This window comes from Molossus molossus, unplaced genomic scaffold (assembly GCF_014108415.1).
Source record: "Molossus molossus isolate mMolMol1 unplaced genomic scaffold, mMolMol1.p scaffold_m16_p_21, whole genome shotgun sequence".
Lineage (NCBI taxonomy): Eukaryota > Metazoa > Chordata > Mammalia > Chiroptera > Molossidae > Molossus > Molossus molossus.
The window spans coordinates 45,299,301-45,320,074 of NW_023425357.1; the positions used below are offsets into that span (position 1 = coordinate 45,299,301).

At 48.3% G+C, this 20,774-nt stretch overlaps 2 protein-coding genes and 1 non-coding gene across 5 annotated transcripts in view; 2 read left to right on the top strand and 1 right to left on the bottom strand.

The window, feature by feature from the left end:
- Nucleotides 1-215: 215 nt before the first annotated feature.
- The window catches only part of RBL2 (RB transcriptional corepressor like 2), a 65,345-nt gene continuing 44,786 nt past the window's right edge, over nucleotides 216-20,774 (bottom strand). The window contains exon 23 of the mRNA XM_036276027.1: nucleotides 216-479. The gene's annotated coding sequence lies outside the window, so the exon portion shown is untranslated. The remainder of the gene's footprint in view (nucleotides 480-20,774) is intronic.
- On the top strand, nucleotides 9,811-19,697 carry LOC118639541 (AKT interacting protein). Of its 3 annotated transcripts, none has more exons than XM_036276028.1 (10): nucleotides 9,811-9,892; nucleotides 12,419-12,530; nucleotides 13,672-13,877; nucleotides 16,614-16,678; nucleotides 16,769-16,869; nucleotides 17,280-17,368; nucleotides 17,446-17,544; nucleotides 17,637-17,744; nucleotides 18,572-18,632; nucleotides 18,799-19,697. In XM_036276028.1, the coding sequence occupies exons 2-10, from the start codon at nucleotides 12,489-12,491 to the stop codon at nucleotides 18,907-18,909; spliced, it is 882 nt and encodes a 293-aa protein (XP_036131921.1). In that variant the 5' UTR covers nucleotides 9,811-9,892; nucleotides 12,419-12,488; the 3' UTR covers nucleotides 18,910-19,697. The 3 variants fall into 3 exon arrangements, with proteins under 3 accessions (XP_036131921.1, XP_036131924.1, XP_036131922.1); XM_036276031.1 differs by having other exon boundaries at nucleotides 18,802-19,008; XM_036276029.1 differs by lacking the exon at nucleotides 9,811-9,892 and adding an exon at nucleotides 10,456-10,556.
- LOC118639674 lies at nucleotides 15,252-15,411 on the top strand. The gene has a single exon (XR_004961248.1).

Sequence of the window (20,774 nt, forward strand, 5' to 3'; positions counted from 1 at the left end):
CCCTCTGTGCCCAAGCCCCACCCTGAGGAGGTCCCAGCCGGAAAGCGGATACCATCACGTTGACTGACGCAGCCAAACCAAAGAAGCCACCCAGCCTGAACAGGCAGAAATCGTTCCGACCGTCCACCTGCGCAGGTGGCCAGGCCCTGATGCCAAGTGCCTCGCGCTCTGGCCAGAAAGTGCACGAGCCGGTTTGCAGTGAGGAAAATTGATTCGTTTATTGGAGTTGGTCGACCCGGAACCCGAGCTCTGCTCTGAGCCCCCACTGGGCTTGGCCTGGGTTACAGGGTCTAGAGTGCGAATCACAAGACAGCAGGGTGAGGGGTGGGGGTCGTGCTGGGAGCTGATTGGTCAGAGGTGTGAATAAGGGGAATCAATCATCTCTTCCGGTCTGGAGGACAGCTTGAGGTCGGCTCCTGCATCCAGACCAGGTTTCAGGGAGAGGTGGCCGAGGGCCCGTCCTGCTGAGGGCTCAGGAGCTGAAACATAATTCAGATTAAGATGTTATCTTCTTTTAAAAATCTTCGCTTAAGGATATTTTTCCATTGATTTTTTTTTTTTTTTTTATAGGGAGGGAGGAAGGGAGGGAGGAAGGGAGAAACACGTGTGAAAGAGACACACTGATTGCTTGCCCTTGACCAGGTACCTGCCCTTGACCGGGAATCAGACCTGAGACTCTGAGACTCTTCGGTCAGCAGCAGACGCCCTAACCGCTGAGCAACCGGCCAGGGCTGGGATGTTAGCTTGAGCCTGCCAGGGGCCAGACCCTGGCCCATCAGCAAGAACCGGGTACTGTAGTCTGCTGTGGTCAGAGGTCAGCGGTCAAGGTAAGAGGCTGAGGTCAGGACAGTGAAGTGCGCTGAGACAGAAGGGGGACAGTGACCTTCCTAGTACTACAGTTTAATCAAATCGGAACCGGAGGACCCGCGGCTCAGAGCATGTGTGTGATCTGTCACAGGCCTATTTCAGGGGGGCTGCTCCCCTGACACAGGTCCCTGCCTTTCCCCCCACTGTCGGGTGGACTTCTTGGGTGTGTAGTTTGCAAAAGGGAGGGGACGAGCGGAAGTATCTGCTGCCACTGGAGAATCCCCGTCGTCCTGTGGCCGTCAAACTGAGCGCGGCGCCCCTCTCAACCTGCAGCGGGAGTCTCGGTGTGAGCCGAGAGCAGAGCCGAGCCCTGCCAGCGAGCGCAGTGCAGGGCCGGGGCCGGCTGAGTGCTGGCCGGGGCCCCGCCTCCACGAACTGCCGCCCGCCTGAGAGGCTAAGGGAGGGGCGCAGAGGCGGAGACAGACCTCCGCGTGCAGGCCCTGCTGACCCACAGCCCCGGCCTCCGGTTCTGGCAGTCGTGTTGTTAATGCCGACCATGGACTCTGCCCGGGTTTGCAGAGTGCTCAGTAACAAAAATAACTGCTCCTTCTGAGTCAAGGAGAGAGAGGGACAGGTGCCTTCGGGTGCCACGCGGTCAAACTGAGGACCGTAAGGAAGAGCGGTTCCAGCCCGGGCTTTCTCACCAGTTCAAAGTTCACCCAGGACAGTTTGGCAACCTGAAAACTGGCTAAGAGGTTAGATCTTATGTTACCATGAAAAAACACAGGCTGCCGGTTCAATTCCTGGTCGAGGCCCCTTCCTTGGTTGGGGTTGTGCGGAAGACAACCATCAGTGTGTCTCTCTCCTCTTTCCTTCTTTCTTCCCCTTTCTCCCCCTCCCCCCTCCTCCTGCTCCCTCTCTCCCTTCTATTCTATCTAAATACCAAGGGGAAAATATCCTCGGGTGAGGATTAACAACAACAACAACAACAAAAGTATAAGAGAGACTTTTGGAGGTGATGGGCATGTTTATGCTTATCTCCAAACTCAAGTTGTCTAAGTTAAATACGCATAGCTTTTTATCTGTCAATCACACATCAATAGTGTGAACTATGTAACATAAAAAAAAAAATCATAGAACAACATCTGCCACATATGTGTTAATGGAATTTACTATTATACCAATTTCTAGTTCCCCAATATAATGAAATCCTACAATAAAAAAAAATAAATTTAGTTATTCACAATCATGTCTTGGCTAGCTAAGCATTTCATCATCTTAAAATGGATACAATATTGCAAAAAATAATTGTTTGGGCAATGGTAGAATTTTGGTATCAGAGCTTGGGCAGATTTCTCGCAAAATTTATGAACAAAATAACTAGCCACAGCACGTTTTTGCATCAGCACTGAAAGCCCACAGTGTAGCAAATGCCAGGCGTGTATTGGGCAGGAGGACTGAGGTGGTGAGAGTGAACCGGGGAAGAGCATTCCAGGTAGAGGGAGAGCAAGCGCAAAGGCCCTGAGGCAGGAACATGCCTGGAATGTTCCCGAAATGGCAGAGTCCATGGATGGAGTCTAGAGTGGAGCGAGGAGGGGAAATGTGCTGGGGGGTGAAGTCAGGGAGCTGGGGACAGGAGAGTGGGCGGCAGCCGCTAGATTGCTGAGGATGGTATTAGCCTTTAGTCTGCATGAGAGGGGAGACCACTGGAGGCTTTGAGCAGAGTGCAACACGGCCTGACTTGAGACTAAGTGTGCCCACTCTACCCACCATGTTAAGAACAGGCTAAGCAGAGGCAGGGAAGCCGGAGCCCGGGGAGGAGGCTGCTGCTTCGTCCAGGTGAGAGGCCAGAGGTCGTGGCTTGGGCCGGGGTCCTTGCAGTGGAGGCACACGAGCGACTGGGATGATCTGCTTTGAGACATAATCTCTTGCGCCCCTTCCTCTCTGTGTGTGACCTTGACCTTACGTTACTGCTGCGTGATATTGCTGGTCAGGAAGCAGTAGCGACACACCCGCCGACCAGCCCGTGGCACAAGTGGCTGAGAGCCCGTGATGGTGGCTCTTCCACAAGGGAGTCGAAAGGTGAGGACCCGCCGGATGCGGGGCAGGGCTCCCCTGCACCCCACGCTGTAGGATTTAAGTCTCAGTTGGGAGGGTGTGGAAGGCTGGTGGTTCGGGCTGCGGCTCTTCTCCCAAACCCTCTTGGTAACGGACTTGCTAAAATGTACCCAGAATATTCTCTGAGAAACACACACGTAAATGAATTTCTGCTTTGCCGCATGCCTTCTTCCCACTGCCCACCAGAGGGCACCCGACCACCCACTAGGAGGAGTCCCGCCGCCCTTGAGATACTTAAACACTAGGCCCCCCTCGGCTGGGACCCCCAAGGCAGAGCGGGGAGAGCGGCGTTTGTCTTTCAGCCTCGAGTGGAGGGGGAGGGCCGTCTAGTTGGTGTCAGGAGAAGCTGCCGCCTGTGGCTGGGGGAACACGGACGTTCAGTAGGGTCTCTGCGCCGCGCTGTGCAGCCCCAGCCCCAGCCCCAGGGGAACCGTGCGCCTCCCTTCGGTGCCCCTTCAAGTGATCGGCGTCTTTCCCTTCCCTTCTCCACATAGGAGAGTTTGGTACCTTGTCGCCTCCGAGAGAACAAGGAGCCTTCTAACAGTCGATAGTACGCGCACGGGCCTGAGGCCTGGCAGGTGGGGTGCAGCAGAGGTTAGGGGGAGACCCGCGCACGCCCCTCCTTCGCGTGCGCTGCTTCCCGCGCCGACATTTGCTCCCGCACTGGTGTTGGCGGCACAGCGACCGCTCCGCCCGCTTCTCGGAACCACCGTCCTTGCAGCTGCAGTCCACGGACCAGCGGCTGAGTGCCCAGCAGGGGCCGGAGCACAGCGACCGGCAGGGCGGGAGGCAGGAATAGCCGCATTACGCCACTGAAATGTCAGAATGTGCTAATATGGACGGTAGCAGATACTCAGTAACCTGGGTCAGCACAGGGCACGTCTCTGGGTTGAACTGTTCACGCACAATCGCGAGGTGCCGGTCCACACGGGCAGTGCACAGACTCACCACGAGGTCCTCCCCCTCCCCAAGGAGCCGCTGCCAGAGATGCCCAAGCTGATGGTGTCCAGTTCCCAGACCTTAGTGACACAGCGTAGAGAATCAAGCTAAACCACATCCAGAATGTGAAAAATCTGGTCTGGTCAGATAGTCCATGGGGGTGGAGGTGTGCTGTTCTAAAATAAATGGATTAAAGATACATAACCAAATGCAGCAATGACTTGTGACTGGATCCTGGCTCAGGAAAATATCTATAAAAGCTTCTTTCGATTATGCGACCATTAGGACAGTTTTAACGCATGTGGCACACAGTGAGACCAGCAACTTAGAGAGCGTTCTCAAGTGTGATCAAGGCACCTGGTTCTAGGGGAACGTTCTTGCCCTTGGGAGATACACGCTGACGTGCTTAGGAGTGAAGTTCATGATGCCTGCAACTTATTTTTAAATGGTTCAGGAGGAAAAAATGAGGAAAAGGAAATATGGCAAAACCATTAGGCATTGTTGAATCCAGGTGGTGAGTGTGCAGAGGGCCATGGTGCTCGACTCTCCCGAATGACGGAGTTTTCATAATGAAAAGCTGGACTACGATAGTGGCCAAGTCTGCTTCGGGGCACACTCCCAAAGCCGCTGCGACCCGTGCTCTCTAGAGTCACTGCCGGCCTGTTGTAGGAGCGAAGGTGTTTGTCTGGGCAGCGCCCGGCCACAGTGAGCCCTGGGAGCTTTATTAGTGGATGAATTTTGCTTTCTCTCTCTCTCTGGTTTTCTTTCTCCTAATCTGCCACTCTAGCTGAAACGAACCTGAAGCCTTTATCATCTTTCCAAATGCTTTGAAAGCACAGGTGAGGTGGTTTGGCCAAGACGACGCCAGTCGGAGAGGATGCTCTGTGGCGGTGGTGTCGGCCTGCTCCAGGGCGGTGGCCGTTTGCAGTGGGTGCCGCGTTCAGCACCGGCTGAGTCTGGAAGGAAATGTTCTCTTCCGCACGCTGTGAGCTGCAACGCTGTGTGTTGGTTGATGTTCCTTGCACATAGATATTCACAGTCGTCCATCAGCTGCTCTTAGATTCGAAATGCTGTATTCTGTAAAATTCATCCCTTCATCCCTTCATCCCTTCACTAACTTATGGGCCAGGGGTCACCGGGACTAGAATGGGGGGAAAAGATGAGGGACAGCCAAAAAGTGGAAGCACAGCTGTGATGCTGAGAAGCCAGGATTGTAGCGACCAGTGAGGACGGAGACGGGACAGAACCCACACCCCCCCCATACGGTGTTTCTCATATTCCGTTATTGTGGAAAGGCGGTGAGTTCCGCCATGGCTGAGGATCGCCGTCAACTGTAGGATTATGACTTATTTAAGATCCTCCCTTAAATCCATTCACTTAAAACACTTAACGCCTCCTGTGGTTTTCTCCTGTCACTACTATTCATAAATCATGCTGCTGGCATGTTATTTTTTTCTTGGCGTATTAAAATAAATGCACAATTCCGTGATCACCTGGTGTACTGTGAACAGTATGTGTGGTCAGTGATATGGGTACCACACTCTCTCGAAACCCTCCTTTCACAGAAGGGTTTAGGGGCAAATGAATTGAGTGAAAATATTGGCTGGTGAGTGTGCGTGTATCTGAAATACATACACATTTCACCTAACCATTGTTTGCTCCTTCCTTCTGTGACGGCCTCCCTGTCGTAGCAAGTCCATGATCTGCTCTTAATTTCCCAGAACCCAAAAGAAGAACAAATTCAGTGATTATTTTGGTGATTAGAACGCAAACTGGCATCCTAAATACTCATAGAGATCACTTATCTATTAAGTCCTGGTGCAAGAAAAACTAATCTTTAGACACAAATATCACATATACCCAAACTTAGAATAATGAATGTAACATGAAGTAGTTGAACAAGTTTTATAGGTAAAGTTTAAGATCAGATGGCTTGCTTTCTCAATACTTTATCTATCCTCACCTGATATTTTTCCACTGATCCTCAGATAGAGTGGGAGGGAGGAAGAGAGAGAGAGACAGAGACAGAGACATTGATTGGTTGCCTCCTGCATGACCCCAACCAGAGCAGAGCCAGGGATAAAACTACAGCTGAGGTATGTGCCCTTGACTGGAATAGAACCCATGACTCTTTGTGGGCCAATGCTCTAATTGCTGAGCCAAACCGGCCAGGGCAGTACTTTACATTTTAGTCTTAAAGACAATGCTACCTGGAGGCTGCCTGCTCATTTCCCTTTGCATAGATTATCCTGCTAGGGACATGCAGGTTGGCAGATGCTTTAAATATACTTTAAATTGCTCCTGTCATGCCTTTGTCCAATATTTATTACACACAAAACAGACATGGTTCCTACCTCATGGAGCATCCAGTATAGTGTGGGAGAGAATCACTAAGTCACCCACCACCCAAGATAACAAAATGGCTCTCAGAAAGTGGTGTGGTGGTGGTGGTGGGGGGGGGGCAGGGAATGTTTCAGGCAAAAGAAACATCCAGTGCAAAGGCCCTCCCCCCGCCCCCTCTAGTGGTGGGGCAGGAGGGGAGAGCACCATGCCTCCAAGGAATCAAGAATGTGAGTGGCTGGAGCCTGGGACAAGTGGGGCTAGACAGGTATTGGCCCTGCCATGCCAGGCCCACAGCCCCTGTAAGGAGTTTGGTCTTTGCTCTGAGTGACAGAGAACCATTGAAGGGTTGGACTCAGCAAAAATCGAGGCTCTGTCAGCAATGAACAAGAGCTAAATGGGTGTCAGGTACAGAAGCAATAGTCCTTATAGAAGCACCCCAAATATCACCTATTCAAAACACCAAGTTCTCCTTCCCCACTCTCCCATAATCAGTGTGGTTTTATTGTTTCTCCTCTGGGTGAATGGCTTCATCATTCCAGTAGTTCAAGTAAAAAACTGGGTGTCATCTATGATACTCCCTGTCTTCATCCCCCACCCTCATATCTATCTAATCCATGGCCAAGTCCTGTCCATTCCACCTCTTGTCTCTGGGAGTCATTCACTTCTTCATCTCCACTGTCAAATTCGTGATTTGTCTCTTGCTGAACTATCACAATGGTTTCCCAGATGCTCTCCTTTCTTGTGGCCCTATGATCTGTCCTCCATACAAAGTGGCCATTCTCAAATACAGATCTTATCATGCTACTCCTCTGCTTAGAGCCCAGAGATCCAGGGTAAATCTTGATCAGCCTGAGCCAGTCATGACAGATTCATTCCACTTGCCTTTGATGGACTGTGGGCAGAAACTCAGTGACTCATTTACGGTCACTGAAACGTGGCTATTGTTTCTAGGGAGCTTCTGGGAAAGGTCCTCTTAGTCTTTGGAAAGAGATCACTTGGAGAAAAAGATCTTTCTGTTTTGCCAGACATTGCCGTATCTGGGTGTGCCTGGAACGGCAGCAGCCATCTTGCTACCAGCCTAAAAACGCAATTCCAGGGACTGCAAGCAAAGCAGTGCCGGAAGCCAGTGGTGCCCTGCCAGTGAGAGGTCCCTTGCCGTTAGGCCAGTCTAAGTTGGGTTTTCTAGTATGTGTAACTGCAAGGACTCTGATGTGTGTCTGAAGCATCAGGGCCAATGGGCAGTTGGGTACATGTCCCTGCAGCTCGGTGAAGTCTGAGCGGGGAAATCTGAGTCCTCAGTGTGGCTTGGGGAAGGGAGGACATTGCCAAGAAGAGAGTAGAGGGTAAAGTCAGGAAAAGGTTTCGGAGAGGATGAGCCTGCAAACCGTGCTTGCCTTTTTACACCGATTGAGACGAATATTAAGGGCACGACAACATTCCAAAGTGTATTCAAACTGGACAAAAGGAAGTAGTTTAGGAGTGTTTACAGCCAGGGGAGGAAGTTGGACTTTAGAATCTACTCTTGGGATTAACATTAGGAGAGTTTGGCTGCCTGCCATTTAACAAGAAGGTCATTTTACCAGAATTTCAAAGGCAACCAAAAATTGAACAAAAACCTAGTTTTTCTTCTCTTCTGAATGCAATATACTGTGTTAGGTACAGAGTGGACCAGCATCCCAAGAGAAGGCACCACTGTAAGAACAGGCTCAGAGGTGTGCAAGCCAAGGGCAGCAGGCACAGAATCAGTCTGGGGAACGCGTGGGAAATGAGATGAGAACACGGAAATGAGAACAGCGTAGCGCATGCCTTGTAAGTCTGGCTGAGTGTAGACTTTAATCAGTCTGAAAAGGCTTTTTACGCAGTGGAAAACCTTTGAGCAGTGTTAAGAGTTGGTAAAGGTGTTCCAGATCAAAGTGAAGGTTTGTGAGGTCAAAATAAAAATGAAGACTCAAGAGGACCAGAACCTACAGTGCCATGGGAAAGACTCTCAAACTTCAGTGTGCAGCAGAATCACAAAAGGTACTTGTGACAAATATAGTCGTCCCTCGCCACTTCCCGCGTGGACTTTTGCGGCTTCACTCTCTCGTGGTTTTGTCAAATATTATATTATACTTGAAAAAACTGCGATCGAGTGAAGCCGTGAAGTTGAAGTGCGTAGTGGCGAGGGAGAATGTATATAAATAAAGAATCCTACTTCGGGGAAATTCATTTATTGCAGTAGAGTCTGCAACTGATTAACCGGATAAACGAGGACCCACTGTAAGTTCCTGGTACCCCCACACACAAATTTTGGGTCCTATATGTTAGTCAACCAATGGTCATTGTGCTAATTCAGTGCCAACCTCCAATTTGGGATGTGGTGGTGAAGGAAACAGCTCAACTGTGATACAACGGGGCTGTGAGGCGGCCCTGGGGCCGCAGGGCCCTAGTCTGCTCAGGTGCAACACGGTCCTCGGTCTCTGGTGGAAAGGGAAACTGCAGCTCACCCACCAGGAAAGCTAACTTATATAGACAGAAGTCCCCGCCCTGGCCCCTGATTGGCCTGCCCTCATGCAAATGAGGTCTCTAAATCCTTGCAGCGTGATTGGTTCAAAGAGCAGTCCTGATTGGTCAGAATGAGTCCCTTGAATTGATTAGTGCCGATGCTGCCAGGTATATAGCTGCGCAGCTCCAGGTGGATGGGTCTGTATCAGTCTTATTGGCCGAAACAGGACTCCAGGGATCCCTCTGAGAACCGGCCCGGATGGCAAGAACCCGGGGCGGATGGCAAGAATCCGGGGCGGATGGCAAGAACCCGGGGCGGGCAGGCGGCTTCCTGAAGTGCAGTTTGGGAGACGCCCCTGTTGAGGAATGGCTGCTGGGCGCTGCTTTAAAATTTGAGCCCAGTTAGTCACCAGGAGCCCTTTTTAGTAGGTCTCTCCTTTCTCCTCTGGGTCCATAGGTACGTTTTTCAAAGCTCCCCTGGCAGGACGACCCGGGAGTTTGGGGCCCATCATCCGTGAGCTCCTCCCCTCTTCCGCAGATGTCGCGTTCCTCGGTATTACACAGAGCCTTCTTCCAGGTCCTCCCCGCCCGGCGGACCCTGCGCGCCTGGCCGGCGCGGCGGTCAGAGCCTGGCTGCCCTGACGGAAGAGGTGGACGTACCGGGTGGACTCCGAGGTGGACACGCGGGCAAGCGGCGGACCGACCCCAATTCTCTCTCGGACACGGACCCAGGCCAGGAAAACCCGCAGTCACAGCCTTTCTGAATGGTTGCGGCGGCTACGCACAAACACGTGGGCGGGCCTCTGTGGTGACGGGCTGACGCTTGGACCAATTATGTACAGGCGCTTGTCCTTCTCCGCGCTCTGTACTTCCGGGACATGACAAGTCGCTCAAGGTGCTGTTACGTAAGGGGAGGGTCAAGAGGTGCCCACCCTGGCGGAGTAGATTTGATTGGCAGGACGGAGTGCGGTCTTCCCAACGCTCCCGGAAAAAGGTTCTTGACAGACAGTTGTGGGAGCCACTTGCTGCCAAGAGGCGGAACGGAAGCCTCGGAACCAGGGGCGTGGGTAGGGGGCGAGGCTGACACGGAGAGCAGGGCGGGGCGGGGCGGGGAGCAGGCAGGGGCCGGCTGGAGTTGCGGGGAGATGCTGTGGAGCCGCGGAGGCGCTTGCCAGCGGGGCGCCGCACTGCAGGCTCTGAGGTAAGGCGCGCTGCCCGGCCGACTGCTAGTATGCGAGGGCCGTGGGTCCCGAAACCCCGCCGCCAGCGTCCTCCGGGCGGCATTTTACCGCCCTGCTGGGCGCTCTGGACGCCGTAGCGATGGCAGCCGTGCTGGGACGTGGGGGCGGGGCTGGGCACCTGTCCGCGTTTGCAGGCACCTGCTGCGGGCAGCCGAGGGGCGCGGGGCTGCCCCGGCCTGTGGGCGCTGGGGTCTGTCGGGGCGCTGGGTCGGCCTGAGCGAGGGCGACGGGCCGACCGGCTTGCCCCATCCAGGTCCCGCCCTTCCCGGCCCTGTTCCCACGCCCGCCGTCTTTGCGCCCTAGCTGGGGTGGGGGTGGGGCGTCCCCCAGCGTCGGAGACGCCCTGAACCTCGGAGACCCTCAGCCCCTCACTAGAGGGGCTCGCGGCCCGGTCGTCTCGAGGTAGCCGTGAGGCCGGGACTTGGCCCCTGCGTTGCATCACGTCGAGACAGGTTTGCCCAGATTCTCTGCGTGCGCGGAGACGGGTTCCGCCCCGTGCCTGGGTGCCCGTTCTGGCTGTCCCCGGCCGGCCGGGCCGAGCGCAGGCTGTTTCCGTCTTTCCGTCCGCCCTTCTCCGTCGCCTCTTAATGTGGAATTTAAGGCTGTTCGGGGTGATGTGTTCAGGTAGGTGGCTATGTAGAGACTAGGGCACGTAGGAGGAAAGCAGCACTAGTCTCTAAGATACTGGCTTAGCCCAAGTGCGGATCATTCATTCGTACGGGCCTGGCTTCTTAGCTGTATGATATAAAGCAAGGCAATCGTGTTGTTTGTATGGCCTAAGCAGCAGAACTTCTAAAACTGTTTCCTAATGACTAGGATATACCTTATGTCTGCCTTCTATGTGTCTCCTGCTGGAAAGTGCTATACTGTGCCTGGGTAGACTAGACATCCAATAAATGGTGTAGTTATTCCCGAAAAGTGTGCTACAGTTTTTCCAGGTGATTATGTTGCTGCTGGAAACATGGGCAGTAGACAGTATACCTCCTGCTGAAGCATAGGAACTGGAGGCAAGTTTTACTTGATCCTTAAAGGCAGTCACAGAATCATTATGTGTTAGATTTGGGGAGGATCTTACAGGTGAATGATCCACCCCATGGTGATCACTGTTTCCCAAGGGGACAGTCCCCTGTTAAATTAGGTTTGTCCTAGATGACAGTGGGGTATTGCATATTACTCTGGATCTGGAAACCAATGTTGTTCTTATTTGGACCAAACAGGAACATGCCCCCACATATTTTTGATGTCCCAACCATTTTCATGTGTATCATAGTTAAAGAAAAGGCAGATTTGCAGAGAGCTCTTGGAAGTTGTTATTTATTGGATGTAAGCCAACAGGTGCGCGGCAGAACCAAGATCCTCATTCCTTTGACTTAATTGCTGGGTGGCTTTATGTCTTAGCAAAACAGCAGTAATTGGCACTGGTGGGGTATGGGAGATCTGGTACCTTCTGTGGGTGTTATAGACTTGCAAAAGACAGCTTTTTGCCGATCAGGTAGGGACATTTGGTACATAATCCTCTAATGATTTGCTTCTTAAAAATTTAGTAAAATGTTGCTGAGTTTTGACCCTTTTCACCTTCAGCCTTCTGATTGGTGCAAATAGTAATTCAGAGAAGGGCCTCTGCTTTTCCTGGGGACACTGCCAGAGCAGAGAGGTTGCGGTTCTTCCAGCTCAGCTTGCCATTTTTCCTTTGCCTCTCCCTCTGTGTTTTTAGTAAATGACCCAGTGACTTTGTGAACTTAAGACATGCTTTCTTATCCACTGCTTAAAGCTTTGATGGAAGATTTGTTTGTGAAATATCCTTTGCACTCTCCTTTGTTGCATTTGTATGTATTGGTTGGCAAATCCTTGAATGCTTAATCTTGCAGTTTCTGTACCTCAAGACAGTTGGAAAAGGTCATTTCTTGGGGATGGTCCTGACAGGACCCAGTTAGCTCTGTCTTACATGCTCTCCCTCCTGTTTTTTCTTCTTTGACTACTAGTTTTGTTGGAGAGAATCATTTTGTACTTAAGACAACTCATTTAAGACACACTTAAATTGACCCCTTTGGATCTTTAATTCCCCATAACCCTGAGAACAGTGCTAGACTTTCTAGTGTTATGTGGGCACAGTGCATTCTGAACCTGGCGTCCCCATAGTCAAGTGCTTAGATGTTATGTTAGTAGCAACTGTTACAGTCCATGTCTTCTGCATTTCTGGCACCAAAGCTGAGCTGTGTCACTGAATATTCTGAATCCTAGCCAAGCACTGGGCACCTAGATTCCTGTAGTCATTTAAAGGTAGAAAAGAAAATTGTGGAGTCAAAAGATGGAGAGGATAATGAAAGGAAACTATTTCAGAAAACGTTTTCTTCCCCTAGGTTTTTATAACAATGTACTATAATAATGTTATATTGTATTTCTATAGTGAGTGTCAGATTTAGTTCTTAATTATTTTGGAAGTCTTAACTTTTGGTGGTATGTTTGTTTTCCTATTTCATTTTAAGGTAAAGTGAATTTTGGGGACCGAAGTTTGATGACGCAGATCACTGCATTTCTTTGTGTGGACTACCCGTTATGAATCCTTTCTGGAGCATGTCTGCAAGCTCTGGACGAAAAGTAGGTATAGCTGATAAAGTTAGAGAGGAACCATTTGCATAAGAATAGAGGACAAATAATTCATACTGAGGTTGCCCTGTAATCTAACAAGATTATCTGGTTTTTCTAGTTCAGGTTTTACTTTTGAAGAAATGATGATTTTGTTGATTAAAGTTAGTTTCTGAGAATAAGACAGCATCTCAAATAAAAACCATTCTGGAAATCATGATTGTAAGGCTATTTTGATAGGTGGTACTTATATACGATAAAATGTTACACATTGCTATAGTAGTTTTCTACTAAACTGCAAGATTCGATGGTTAGGAAAGCCTTGGGAAAGGCCAGTCCACTGTGGTCAAGTCAGACTTGACGGCACTAGTTTAAATTTTTCTAACTAAAATATCTTTTTTTTAGTTGCAAAGTAATACATTTTAGGAAAGCTGAAGATACGCAAAGAGAAAATAAATATAACCCATAATTCCACCTCTGAGAGCACCACTATTATCTTTTTTCTATGCACATGACACATGACATACATTTTTAATACATCTAATTAAACAGCCAAGATGTTAGTTTAGTCTTGACTCACCTAGGCCTTTGTCTCTACTGCTGATGACAGTTTATGGTGGACAGAGTCCAAATGGAGAAACGTATTCATTAGGGACAAGATCAAAATCAGACTGGCTGCAAGTGAGAGAAGAGATCCTTCCTTGCTAATGTCAAATAGTGACTCACTTCATCTCCATTGATTTTGAACTGCTTAGCGCCTGACCTTCTACAATTTACAGCATCAAACTGCCCAGGAACTTTTCTAGTCTTGTACAGTTGTCTAATTGTTTAGTAGCTCCTTGCCCTCTTTTGGGGGCCTCCAGGAGAAACCATTTCTTTCTTTGTTCCACTTAAATCTTGTGAATGTTGGCTTTACCATCTGTATAGGATGCAGTTAACAAGAGTTTTCTGATGCTTTAGTCTTGCTTTAGCTTTGTTTTGCTCTTTATAATGGCCTCTGCGCAAAGGCCTTTCAAGTCATCTTGATCATGGTGCTAGAATGTCCTTGTGAAAGAGGGATTCTAGCTTCTAGCTCAAGGACTAAGAGGACATCACATGTACTCTTGCGATTTAAGAATCATCCTAACAAATGTTCTCACTTCATCTTGAATAGCGTTCTGATGGTGAAGAGAAGACATTAACAGGGGATGGGAAAACCAGTCCTCCACGCACTGCTCCAAAGAAACAGCTGCCTTCTATTCCCAAAAACGCTTTGCCTATAACTAAGCCTACATCTCCTGCCCCAGCAGCACAGTCAACAAATGGCACACATGCTTCTTACGGACCCTTCTACCTGGAGTACTCTCTTCTTGCAGAATTGTAAGTTCTTAAAGCTGTTCGGTCCCATTTTGAATGGCTCTTGAAGGTAAAGCATGAAATTTATTTTGATGGACTGGACTCAGTAAATGGCAGCCATTTAATCTAAAAACTCAAACTCATTACCCCTCCAGTATCAGCCTTGATGTTTATAGAAAGATGGAGGCTACTGCTAGCAATATAATCTTAAACAAGGCCAAAGGAGTGTTATATAAATATCTTCTCATAAATGTAATGATTTAAAAAAAAATTTTTTTTGTTGGTTTTAGAGAGGAAGGGAGAAGGGGAGAGAGAGAGAAACATCAATGAGAGAGAACATCGATTGTCCACCTCCTGCATGCCCCACACTGGAGATCGGTCCCACAACTTGGGCATGTGCCCTGAGTGGGAATCGAAACGGTGACTTCTTGGTGCATGGGTCGATGCTCAACCACTGAGCCACACTGGCCGGGCTGATTCTTATTTAGAGCTTGGTTAAATGAGACTTAAAGGCAAATGTGTGCTTTAATTTCCATGTCTGTTGTGAACAAGAGGATGAAGTAAGGTTTATTAAGCACCTGTAGTAGGCCAGGAACTTAATTTTGGTCTTCTTTCATATGAAGTGACAAATTCACCTCCTGAAGAGGTTGTCATAGAGCAGGGGGTGGGGAACCATTTTTCTGCCAAGGGCCATTTGGATATTTATAACATTATTCATGAGCCATACAAAATTATCAACTTAAAAATTAGCCTGCTATATTTGGTCACACATTTAACTCACCCCTAATGTTGATGGCTGGAGCGGCTTCTCTTTGATGAGGCATATGATATCAGCTGGTATTGATTTCTCAGGCCTCATGTGGACGTTCCCTGCCCTTCGTAGAGGATGGGACAGTGGGATGGTAGCAGTCTATTCACCCTTAGGTCAGATCCAGACGGAGGCTTTGTGCTCTGTTCTGGGGATCACTTTGTAAGAGGCATCTTGTCACTGAGGAGGTCAGAAAGCCAGGCCTTGGGAGTCAATAATTGAAGGAACTGGAACTATGGAGTTGGAGAAAACTTAGGAAGTACGTGACTTCATACATTTAGAGGTCTGTCACTAGAAAGGGGGTTTGACTCCCCAAAGGCTGAATTAGGCAGTTATGGGGAAGTTAGAGAGATGTGGGCTCTGTGGAGGAAGAAGCTGACTGGTCACAGAAGCCGGATTGGACTGCGTTGCACGTGTCTGCGGAGGTGGGGAGGTGAGCACTGCTGCAGAGTGGGGTGACGGCACAGCGCCTGGCCCATCAGGGCTCCCACAGCGCCTGCGTGCTAGTGGCATGGGACTTGAGAATCTGTTACAAGGGCAGAAAGTTTGGAGAATTCTTAATTTCAATTATTTAAAAATTCCTTTGTACACAGCACTTGATACACCATGCTCTGCAGCCTAGCCTGTGTCAAAGGCTTGTGCTGTGTGGTGGTAGCTGCGTTGGAGAAGCATAGTATGAAAACAAAAGCCACGAGTCTTTAAGCCCAGTGTGTCAAGACACACACTGACGTATAACTCAGTGGCACAACTGGAAAACAAAATTCCTTTCTACGTGCAGTTATTTTAAAGGCACCCTTGAGCCCCCGTCCCTGCACTACTATAGTCATGTGAGAGGGTCTGAGGCCACAGTGTAAAGGGCTGAGTGTGACGTGGTGGCAGGGGCCCTTGGCTATATAAGGGTGGCCTTGTGTTGGAGGCTAGGCAGTGTGTTGGACAGGCTTCATTGTGGCATTGAGTCATCTGTCTGATCAGAACACAAAACTGCCTTTCTGGCAAACTCGACTGGTGGCTACATCTGCAGCCATGCTGCTGTGGACGTGGTGAATGTTAGTGACTTAAATGGAATAACTACTTCAGAATGGTTAAAAATAAGTGTGATGGCAAATAGGTAATAAAAACTATCAACTAAGGTCCAATAAGCTACTTTGTGATTAAGATTCAGGATTGGCAGGTTAATGTGCCTAAAGGTTCTAGGTCAGCATTTTTCTTTTCAAGGTCTGGTCACAGCCTGACCTGTGGAGGCTCATCGCTCAGCTGCAAGGAGCAGCACAGCATGGCTGTGGGTGGGGGAGGGGCCCAGGAGAGCCGGGCAGTCTTTGCCATGCACTTGTCTGCCTGGTCTCATCACACTCGGTTCCCCACACTGGGCCCAGACAGCAAGTGTCTGTGCCGCGGGGTAAATTCAGGCACAGAACACTGCAAATAAATCTAAACGTGGCCTTCTGCTGCACGGACTGGTGATCAAATGGAAAGTGACACCCAAGCCAGGGCAATCCCATGGAATTTTCTTCTTAATGACTTAGAGTGGTGTTTAAAAATGGCATCTGAAAATGTGTGGGTGAGCTCTGTTGTCCACAGTCACGAAAGCATTAACTTTACCAATATTCTCATTCACCTCAAAGATGTAATGTTCAGAACTTAAATCAGGTTGCATTGTTCAGAATTACCTCCAGTTTGGTTTCTGAGATGTTTTGGGGAAGTGGGTTTCTGGGAGGAAAACTGGATTCTTGTGTATCCTTGTTTGGCTTGAATCTTTAAATCTGGGGCCCTTTCTGGTGAAGCCAGTTAAGGGGCAGTGGTCAGAGCCAGGTGAGCAATTGGGGTAACTTGCTTGTCGGGTTAGAGCATCAGCTGCCCCTTAAAGGACTATCTCTCCTCTCCGAGCATGAATGTGGGGTGGTTTGATCTGACATTTCCACTGTACAGTCTCATCATTCTGCTGCTTGTTTCAGTACCTTGCTTGTGAAGCAGAAGTTACCAGGGGTCTATGTGCAGCCATCTTACCGCTCTGCATTAAGTAAGGACCACTCCTTTTATAGCCTGTCTACAGCGTATTTGCTGCCTCTGGCACAAACACAAGCCTTAACTGTTCTTGTCTTTTCTACAGTGTGGTTTGGAGTAATATTCATACGGCATGGACTTTATCAAGATGGTGTATTTAAGTTCACAGTTTACATCCCTGATAACTACCCCGATGGTGACTGTCCAGTAAGTAGGGGCTCTAGTCTGGCTTCATTTGCTGGCCAGTGAGGAGGGCTTAAAGGGCTTTAAAGATTTCTTGGTTCTTTTCCTGGCCCACCACTTTTATGATTTGCTTCCTAAAATGTCTATCTACTCTGCAGCCTTTTGGGGGTTGTGCTTTACTGTGTCTGTGGCCATGTCAGCCTCCGCCGGGAGCTCTACGTGCCCTGCCCGGGGCCAGCAGCGAGCTCAGTGGGGACTTCCCCTCTGCACACTGATTTCACAGGGAAATGGTGAAAGTAGTTAAGTATTGCTTTTGAGGCAGCTCTCTGACAACACAGCTGCCTTGTCCTGGCGCTTTCTCTACCACTGTCTCTCTGGGTCCATTAACTCCATCACTCCCATTCAAAGATACGTCTCTCTCTCTCTCCATATAGCGCTTGGTGTTTGATATTCCCATCTTTCATCCGCTAGTTGACCCCTCCTCAGGTGAACTGGATGTGAAGAGAGCATTTGCCAAGTGGAGGTTAGTAAATCAGTGTTTTCTTTAGTGACAGAGGCCATGAGAGGAAGCCTTGGTCACAGTGCCATGTCTTCCTGTAGGCGGAACCATAATCACATCTGGCAGGTGTTAATGTACGCAAGGAGGGTGTTCTACAAGATCGACACGGCCAGCCCCCTCAACCCGGAGGCCGCAGTCCTGTACGTCACTTTGCTTTGTTGTTTAAGATACATTTGAAAATGCAGCTGAGTAGGTTATGTTGGTAACTTTTTGATTTAAACTTTTAACACAGGTATGAAAAAGATGTTCACCTGTTTAAAAGTAAAGTGGTTGACAGCGTTAAGGCGTGCACAGCACGGCTGTTTGACCAGCCTAAAATAGAGGACCCCTACGCCATTAGGTAAGTGGGACATAACCTAGATAACCGTGCTTTGCAGTCCTGCGTTTCCATGTTCCAGGTGGTCTTAAAATGGAGAGTTACAGGGAGAGTGTACTTGTCAACAAGATTTCTCACACCTCTTCATCTCCTTCCTCAACCAAAAAGCTTTACAGTAACTGGCACATTGTGCCCATAGGAAGCTGTTTAGTGACTTTGGTTTCCTAAGGATGCTTGTAATGTGCTCTTTCAAGTGCCAGGTTTTCAGGTGGCCGTTTTAGTGGGACCCCCTCTAAACTGCCACAGCCTGTCAACATTCAGATTTCGTGAAAGGAGGCAAGTTGAAGGAGTGGGAGAGGAACTAGTAGGGACAGTGGGTTCCTGGAACACTGTGATCCTTGGGGACAAGTGTCAGGAGGAGTGCTGAGACCTGAAGAATTGGTGATTTACCTCTCTGCACACTGGTATTGCTGGGGAGGCTGTGTAGTGCAGTGGTTATGGGTTTGGGCTCTGCAGACAGACTGGTCGGCTTTTGGACTTACTGGCTTGGGTGACTTGGAGCAATTACTTAATCCTAGTGTGCCTCACTGTCTTCATCTTTGCATAATAGTGCTTCAGAGGTGGTTGCGAGGCTCAGTGAGCCACCCCAAGGAAAGTGCCCTATAAAGGAGAGTTCTCGTGTGAGGAAATAATTTTGATAATGTCTAAAACTTACATATTGACAACTGATTAAAGATTACGCCTTAGACCCTTGTTAGGTTTTGTTTAGGCAATTGGTTTAAGTATTAGAAAATGGACGTTACACAAATTTAGTAAGCCAAGCAGTTTTTAAATCTTTTCTCTTCCTTAAGCTTTTCTCCATGGAACCCTTCTGTACACGACGAAGCCAGAGAGAAGATGCTGACTCAGAAAGTAAGTAGATAACTGTTTTTGAAATAGTTAACTCCCTGTTTCCTTTCTAAAACGGTCTTCACTGGAGACTACTCATTCCGCACAAACAACTTTTGAGGAAACGAGTTTGTACAGTACTGCAACCTCCTTATCAGTCATTTTGTGATGTCTGTCTGATTGTGCCTAGAAGAAGCCTGAAGAACAGCACAATAAAAGTGTTCACGTCGCTGGCCTGTCATGGGTAAAGCCTGGCTCAGTGCAGCCTTTCAGTAAAGAGGAGAAAGCAGGAACAACTTAAGAGCCGGTGAAGGAGAATCGGGTGCACCAGGCCCTTTCCTGTGGACTCAGGCCAAGCTCCAGATGCCCGGACTGCTGCAGAGTAAACTGTGAACAGTGACTGCTGTCAGTGTTGTCCGTGTGTGAACGGCAAGTTTCGGAAACCTCTCTTTAAGTAACGCATTATTACTTCTGTCAGAAGTGTCTTTAGGGTGGTTATCTAGTTCAGTACTCCAAATTATTGGGGACCTTGAGGCTTAAGTATTTTTCGGAATATAATGCTAAAGGTAAGTGGCATTCATTTAAAACTAATAGAGTTTAGCACTATCTAATGATTAAGTCAGTGGTTGCAGTTGTACACGTGTTAGGATGTGGAGAGGAAAGGTGTAGAGAAAGCAGGTTCCATAGCCTATTAGCGCTTTTAGTGGAAGACCACCTGACCCTCAGTTTTCAGCCTCCTGTCTGATTACAAACCGCTGTCGCTGAGGTGCATGTTAGGGGAGGGAGAGGAAACCAGAGCACTGGTTCGTAGTGTTTTTTAAAGCAAATTACTTACTGTATTTTTATGGCAGGAGGGAGAAAAAGTGTTAGGACGGTTTCTAATGAAGTCAAATATTTAAGTGATGCTAATGTGTTTTGTAGAGACAAAATAAACCAATAAATGATGGTCTTTGTCATTTATGCAGGAAACTACCCTTTTCTCAGTATAACTGAACAAAGATTAATTTATAAATGCTTTATTGAAAAATACACTTATTTTCATATAAAATTACAGTAGCAGTAAGTATCTGGAGAGGTTTTATAAATATTTTTGCAGAACACTATTCTAACTGAACAGTGTAAGTTCCATATTTCTTTCAGAGCAATATGAAGTTACCTAGTAACTCTGTTTATACTGATTCAATTTACAATTGAATTTTCTCCCTAATAAGATTATTCATTCAACTTAAAAACTGCTGGAACAATACTGATTAATAAAGTTATATATAGATAATCCAATAGCTGTTAAATAACCTTTTCTAGTTTGTATGAATGGTACTATGTACTCATGAAAACCTACCCCCTGCAACCTAAACTCTTTTTAAACTGCCAGGAACACACCCAAAGGTTTTTAAAAATATATCACCTTAGTAGACACGTCTTTTGGATAAATACCTCCTAAAGAGGCCATAATTTTTCATATTAATTCCCTTAATTCAACTTGATTTCATATCTTCACTTAGCCAGCTGATCCCTACTAATGGGGGGAGACCTAGAAAATTTAAGTGCCCCAAAGGTGGCTACTGGGGCTTTAACAGTGCTAAAGAGTATGAAAGCATCGGAGAAGATGTCGAGTGTCTAGCCTGGCAGTTTTGTACTTCATGGAGTTCACACTGTAGAAAGTGCCATCACAACATACAGCGAAACCTGGGTTACGGAATCATGCTTTTTACAGCCCTAAAGTGCCACTTCTTACACAAGTTCACTCACACTGCACACGAAACACTCAAGCACTTGTCACACTGCACCACATCTGACGGGAAGGACATACACCAGGACCGGGAGACTTGGGCCATCTCCCTTGTTATGTTTCAGAAATGCAAAATTCTCACACTCATACCAAGTGTTTCAGGACAAAATACCTAGTTTTTGTGTTGCTTTTCATGAGAGCCAGAGCAGACCACAAAATAGGTAGGAATGGACTGAAATACAGTTCCTCTGCTGGAGCATGTCAGCAGAGACCTCATACACATACTCAGCATGCTTTGTTCTCTACAATACCTGTAAAAGCTTTGCCAAAGAGTTAAAAAATCCTGGTTTGGATTCTAAGCAGCTTTGATGGCAAGCACTGAGTGGTAGGAAAAAAGGCAGATGGGATGAGGAAAGATTAAGGAAAAGAGCCCCGTA

Bases quoted from the DNA above. Each gene is read 5' to 3' on its own strand.
- LOC118639541 (XM_036276028.1), top strand. From the start codon at position 12,489: ATGAATCCTTTCTGGAGCATGTCTGCAAGCTCTGGACGAAAA. The intron at 17,369-17,445 runs GTTAGTAAATCA...GTCTTCCTGTAG, and splicing joins AGAGCATTTGCCAAGTGGAG to GCGGAACCATAATCACATCT. The intron at 17,545-17,636 runs GTACGTCACTTT...CTTTTAACACAG, and splicing joins AACCCGGAGGCCGCAGTCCT to GTATGAAAAAGATGTTCACC.